Here is a 6,633-nt window from a genome sequence, read left to right as displayed (position 1 = left end):
GGGGGGAGGGGGGTCGAGGCCGGGCGCCGCGGGGAGGCGGGCGGGGGCCCCGTGCGACGCGCCCGCGACGCCGCGCTGCTGCTCACGCCCAGCGGCCTGCTGCTGCTGCTGCTGCTGCTGCTGCTGCTGCTGCTGCTGCTGCTGCTGCTGCTGCTGCTCAGGCGCGAACTGGAAGGGGCCGGCACGATCGTCCCCTCCAGCAACTGCTGCTCCGCAGAATCCCCAGACTCCGCAGCAGGCCTCTCTCCTGCTGCTGCTGCTGCTGCTGCTGCTGCTGCGGATGAAGGCTTTGGGATGGGCTCGGCTTCCGCAGCTGCTGCAGGCTCTCCTGCTGCTGCTGCTGCTGCTGCTGCTGCTGATTCAGCGCTCTCCGCCTCGTCTGCTGCTGCCGCAGGTGCTGCTGCTTCAGGGGCTGCTGCTGCGGGGAGTGCAGGAAGATTGCTGCTGATGTCCTCTTGCTTCTTTTCTTGCTGCTGCTGCGGCTGCTCTTGCTGCTGCTGCGGCTGCTCTTGCTGCAGCTGCGGGGCTTGTTCTTGCTGCAGCTGCGGCTGCTCTTGCTGCTGCGGGGCTTGTTCTTGCTGCTGCGGGGCTTGTTCTTGCTGCTGCGGGGCCTGTCCTTGCTGCAGCGGGGCTTGTTCTTGCTGCAGCTGCGGCTGCTCTTGCTGCTGCGGCTGCTGCTGCTCCTGTTCTTGCTGCTCGACGGGGGACGCGGGCTGCGCTGTTGCTGCTGCTGCTGCTGCTGCTGCAGCTTGCTGCAGCTGGCTAGCAGCAGCAGCAAGAGGCGCCGTTGCAGTGTATTCCCAGGGGGCCTTCAGCGACTGCAGAGCGCGGCCCAGAGCTGCCAAGTTCGCGAGGAGGGCTTGTTCAGCATCAATAAATCTCTGAAAATAAAATAAAACAAAAACAAAAGAAATTAATTAATAAATCCATTTGCTGCTGAATTAACCAGCTAGATTCCCTGCTGCAGCAGCAAGCCTCTCAAAAACCAGCTCAAACGGCCTCCTGCTGCTGGAGATATGGGGTTTTCCAGGATTTAGGGTTTAGGGTTTAGGGTTTAGGGTTTAGTCACCTCGACGTCCGCGGCGGCCCTTGCTGCTGCTGCAGTGAGGTGGCTGAGAGCTGCTCGGTCGACGTCTTTCATTCTTGTTTGCGAAGAAGTTCTTTGAATACTTTTGAGAGCAGCAGAAATGTTGAAGAGAGTTTGCCGGGCCCTGGGGTGTACGTACACCGGGGGCTGCTGCAGCGCCTGCGCTGCTGCTGCTGCTGCTGCTGCGAGTTCGCGCTCCTGCTGCGGCTGCTGCCGCTGCTGCTGCACCGTGGAGCCCACGGGCGCTGCTGCTGCAGCAGCAGGCAGCCACGGAGCAGCAGCAACGGGGGCCTGCGACCCCAGCAGCAAACTTGCTGCTGCTGCTGCTGCTGCTGCTTCGCCCTGCGGCCGCAGCCGCCGCTGCGCGTCCGGAAGCCCAAGGCCCAGGCCAGCCATGGCTAGCTGGTGGCTAGCTGCTGAGAAGGAGTCAGCTAGCCAAGAGCCGACGGCGAAGAGGTCTGTGCTGCTGCGTGCTGCTGCTGCTGCTGCTGCAGGGCGCTGCTCGGGGAAGGCGCGGCCCGCGCTCTTCAGAATCGCCTCCAGGCTGCTGCTGCTGCTGCTGCTGCTGCTGCTGCTGCGGGCAGCAGCAGCGAGCCAGAGACAAACAGCCAAGGCTAAGGAAAGGGGGTTAAAGGCCCTCATTTTGGGAGAGAACAGCAGCAGGAAGCAGCAAACTTGAAGCAGCTGCTCTTTGGCTTTCAAATGCTCTTTAAAATATATATTTGCTGAAGTGAAAACAGCAAAAAGAACGGAGAGGCCGCGGCGGACGCGCGGTGTACGTACACCCGAAGAGCGAGCGCTGCGGTGGCACTGCAGTGACCAGCAGCAGCAGCAGCAGCAGCAGCAAACGAAGGCGAAAAGAACAAAGAGAAGCAAACACAAGTAAAAACAAATCTAAAAATCAAACAAATCTCAAACAAGAGAAAAAATAACAAGAAAAATAAACCCCGACAGCCAATTTGCTCGGATCTTGCCCGCCAGCCAGCTGTGCCGCCGCCTGTCAGCTGCGCGCTCAGGCAGCTGCAGCTCCTCACTTGTTCGCAAATACGCAATAAAAAGGGTTTCTTTTCTTCAAAAATAAACTCGTTTTTTGAAATAAGAAGAATTTTCTCTTTATTTCAATACCCAATTCTCCCGCCGACCTGTTTTCCCGCTTTTTAGGGTGTACGTACACCCCGCGCAGACCACCGCAGCCGACACCGCCTCGCCCAGCCGTCTGCAGCCCTGATCTCATTTATTTTATTCTTTTTCCCTTTATTTTTATTTTATTTGTCTTTTCTTTTTATTTTGCCTCTTTTTTAAAAGATATTTCAAGAAATTTAAGCCCTTTTCGCCCCACCCCCACCCGCAGCCTCGGCGCCGCTCCAAACCCTCGCTAGCCAAACCGCCTGGACTTCTGTGCTTCTCTTTTGCCCCTTTTATCCCATTAATAATATTAATATAATTAAATTAAATAGTTTTTTCTTTTAATCTCTTTTTATTTCTTTTAAAAGCGAGACACGCCACAAAGAGCTGCCTATACACCCGAAATTTGCACACCTCACGCTGCTGGTCTTGGTCTGCTGGACCAAAAGCAAAGAAAAACTGCTGCTAGAGGGTTTAGCGATTAGGGTTTAGGGTTTAGGGTTTAACGCTGAGGGCTTAGGGCTAAGGGCTAAAGGTTTAGGGTCTAGGGTTTAGGGTTTAAAGAATTCCTACTAAAGTTGAGAGGGCGCGGCGAAGCTGGAAATGCCTAAGTCCCGAAGCACTTGAAATGCCCCACCAACAGACTTACTAAAAGCTAGGGTTTAGGGTTTAGGGTTTAGGGTTTAGGGTTTAGGATTCAGGGTTTGTGCACGAACGCCGCGCACCCGCTTGGAAGGAAGCTTCTTTTTCCATAGCAAAACTAAAAGTGCGTTGCAATTGCTAGGGTTTAGGGTTTGATCCAGATTCAAATGCAAACGCAAATTAGGGTTTAGGGTTTAGGGTTTAGGGTTTAGGGTTTATAAAAAGCTGCCCGTGCTCTTCGTACCCTTTATCTCTTCAAAAATTGTTAAATCGACTTTTAGAAAAATGGCAAAACAAATGCAAATTGCCAAACCCTAAATCAGTGGCTAGCTAGCTAGCCAATTAGCTAGCTGCAAACCCTAAACGCTAGCTAGCTAGCTAGCTAGCTAGCTAGCTAGCTCGGCTGCCTGGATGGCTAGCTAGCCAGCTTTCGGGGCAAAATGGGAATGGCATGCATAATGAACTCAAGTGAGAAGTTCCAGATCCTAAACCCTAAACCCTAAACCCTAAGCCCTGAAACGCAAACCCTAAACGCTAATTTGTCGATTCTATGGTGCATCTTCCGGCAATGTCAAAGGCCCAGAGAAACAGCACTCAGCGGGGGCGCTTGAATTTGGAGTTTAGGGTTTAGGGTTTAGGGTTTAGGGTTTAGGGTGGCTGATGGTTCATTGTGCTTTTAACTGAGTCTGGAAATTAGGGCTTAGGGTTTAGGGTTTAAGACTACAACGTTCAGGGCCTAGGGTTTGGGAATCAAATTTTATGGCCTAAGGATTAGGGCTTGGCATTTGCTGTTCGGGTTTAGGGTTTAGGGTTTAGGGTTTCGGGTTTAAAGTTTAGGGTTTAGGATTTCGGCCTCAGAGCCTTAGGCGTAGGGTTTACGGGTGCAGACTCTGTGCCAAGGGTTTATAGTCTAGTGTTTACAGCTAAAGGCTTAGGGTTTAGGGTTTAGGGTTTAGGGTTTAGGGTTTAGGGATTTGTCTTAAAATAGCAATAGAAGCCAGCCGAACAGACCCCGAGGCACACGCATTCTCCCCTTTTGTTTCTTACAACTAGTTTGGATAGTTTAGTTTTTGTTTAAAATCTAGGGTTTAGGGTTTAGGGTTTAGGGTTTAGGGTTTAGGGTCTACGGTTTAGGGTGTAGGGTTTGGCCTTGTCGGTTCCGCTCGCGGACGACGCATACACCGCGGTCTGTGGCACTTTAGGGTTCAGGGTTTACCTTCCAGGGTTTAGGGTTTAGGGTTTAGGGTTTAGAGCTGAGGGTTTAAGACTTTCATTTAGGCTTTAAACAAACAGTGAAACTGCTTGAGGTGGCTATACACCTGAAAAACAGACCAGACCGGACCGACCCCCGCGCGAGTTTGCCAAAAGGCATTAAATTGGAGGAAATAACTTTTAAAAAAAGAAAAAAGAGAAATTAAAATTGTTTTTAAATTAAAATAAATAATTAAATTTGCATTTAGAGCTTCATTTGGGCGAAAGAAAAACAAAACAGACACCAACGCTCTAACTCGCACGAGCAGGTGTCGGTACACCTCAGCTGCGGCAAATCCGCAACTAATTCTTCGCAAATTTCCCTTTTTTTTCATTTCTTTTTGCAAAATATTCTTTAATTATTATTTTGTTTTTCATTTGCGCATTTAAATATCCATTTTCTCTCTTCAATAACTCAAACGACCCCACAATGAGCCAGGGCACGGTCTTGCAGCCTTCGGGTGTATGTACACTGCGCAGCAACACCAACCAAGCCCTTGGCATTGCTCAATACGCCATCAGCTTCATCGAAAACGAGTAAACCCTAAACCCTAAACCCTAAACCCTAAACCCCAAACCCTGGCATAGGTTTTGCTGCGCTCACTTCCACTGCCCGGCCTTTTTTGTGCGAACGTTTGACAGCGCTCCCGCCCAAACCCTAAACCCTAAACCCTAAACCCTAAACCCTAAACCCTAGCCCTCCTCCTTTCCCCCCCCCCGCAGCACAGCTGCTGTTTGCCTTTCCTGCTGGGCTCTCCGCGTGCCCATCCCCCCAGCCTCCTGCTGCCTCAAAACCGCCGCCGCTGCTGCTGCTGCTGCTGCTGCTGCTGCTGCTGCTGCTGCTGCTGCAGCAAAGCAGCAATAAGCCCCTCGGCGCTGCGGCGAGTTTCTCTCTTTCACCTCGACGCAGTCCTCTGCGGCCTCTCAGCCCTCGCCTGTGGGGCCCCAGCCCCCGCAATTCTCCGCAAAGAAGCTCTGGAGTACTTCGGTGAGTTTGGGGCTGCATGCGTTTGCATGCGGCTGGGGTGTACGTACACCCGCATGCGTTTGCATGCGGCTGGGGTGTACGTACACCCCAGCGCGGGCCGTCCGCGCGCACGCCGCAGCGCTGGGGTGTACGTACACCCCAAGGCGCCGTTCTCGAGCTTCTTTTTTCTCCTTTTGAGTCGTTTTAAATGCTTTTAAATACTTTTCAGTCTTTTTAATTCTTTGTTTTTTTTATTTCTTTTTCATTTTTGATTTATTTTCCGTTTTCATTTTTCTTCTTTTTCCCTCTTTCTGCTGTACGTACACCCCAGCGGCTGCTGCAGCGCTGCGCAGTTCAGGTGTATGCGCAGCTTCTGCATGCGTTTTTATTTTTATTTTTTTAAATTGTTTTTTTGTCTCTTTGCAGATCCGTGAGTACAACATTTTCCTTGCTTTCTGCTGCTGCTGCTGCTGCTGCAGCAGCAGCAGCAACAAAAGCAGCAGCAGCAGATACTGCGCTGCTGAGCGGCAGTATCTGTAGAAGCATCCGAAGCAACAGCAGCAGCAGCAGCAGCAGCAGCAGCAGCAGCAAAGAGACATGTTGTTATCTTTGGGGGATTTCTTTGTCTCTTTGTCCCTTCATTTTGAATTCTTCAACTTTGTCTTTTTTATCTCCTTTTTTGTCACTTTTATATCTCCTTTTTATTTCCTTTTGTCTCTTTTTTATTTTCCTTTTATTTCTTTTTATTTTTTTTTATTTGTCCAATTTTCTTTCTGTCTCTTTCCTTCTTGCATCTGCAAAGCCAATTCATTTACTCTTATTTTCCGACAAAGTGCTTTCTGTGGCGAAGGGCCTAGGGTTTAGGGTTTAGGGTTTAGGGTTTAGGGTTTAGGGTTTAGGGATTAGGGTTTGGGGTTTAGGGCTTGTGCTGTGGGGCTTGCTGCAAAGGCATGGCGCGCTGGTCTTCGGAAGCTCTCAAAGATGCGCCCCCGAGAAGGTGAGGGTTTAGGGTTTAGGGTTTAGGGTTTAGGGTTTAGGGTTTAGGGTTTGGGTTTTTGAGAGACAGAAAGAGCAACAGTAAGAAACAGCAGCACTCTACATCACGAGCGATAAAACCTCGCAGCAGCAGCAGCAGCAGCAGCAGCAGCAGCAGCAACGCGTTTCCTGCTGCCGCGGCGTCTGCGCCTTCGCTGCACTTGCATGCTCCTCCTCGCTGCTGCTGCTGCCGCTGCTGCTGCCGCTGCTGCTTCCGCTGCTGCTTCCGCTGCTGCTGCCGCTGCTGCTGCTGCTGCTGCCGCTGCTGCTTCCGCTGCTGCTGCCGCTGCTGCTGCTGCTGCCGCTGCTGCTGCCGCTGCTGCTGCCGCTGCTGCTGCTGCTGCTGCTGCAGGCGACAGCAGCAAACTGCGCAGCAGTGCGGGAGTGGGACGCGAACGGGACAGTGCTAGGGTTTGGGCAGCAGCAAACAAAAGGGACAAAAGGAGAATTTGGCCACAATGACTTTTACGGGGTTTGCGTTGCTGCAGCACAAGCTGCAGCAGAAACCCCCTGCGGCAGGTGAGCC

General features: G+C 51.8%; 1 protein-coding gene across 1 annotated transcript; it reads right to left on the bottom strand.

The window, feature by feature from the left end:
* Window positions 1-1,054: 1,054 nt before the first annotated feature.
* ENH_00052870 (hypothetical protein, conserved) lies at window positions 1,055-1,729 on the bottom strand (the record flags this gene model as incomplete). Its single annotated transcript, XM_013583720.1, has 1 exon — window positions 1,055-1,729. The coding sequence occupies one exon, from the start codon at window positions 1,727-1,729 to the stop codon at window positions 1,055-1,057; it is 675 nt and encodes a 224-aa protein (XP_013439174.1).
* Between the last annotated feature and the right edge of the window lie 4,904 nt (window positions 1,730-6,633).

This window comes from Eimeria necatrix, genomic scaffold (genome assembly GCF_000499385.1).
Source record: "Eimeria necatrix Houghton genomic scaffold, Enh_scaff422, whole genome shotgun sequence".
Taxonomy (NCBI): domain Eukaryota; phylum Apicomplexa; class Conoidasida; order Eucoccidiorida; family Eimeriidae; genus Eimeria; species Eimeria necatrix.
Note: the sequence above shows the minus strand (reverse complement) of the source record. Positions and strands in the feature narration are given on the sequence as shown.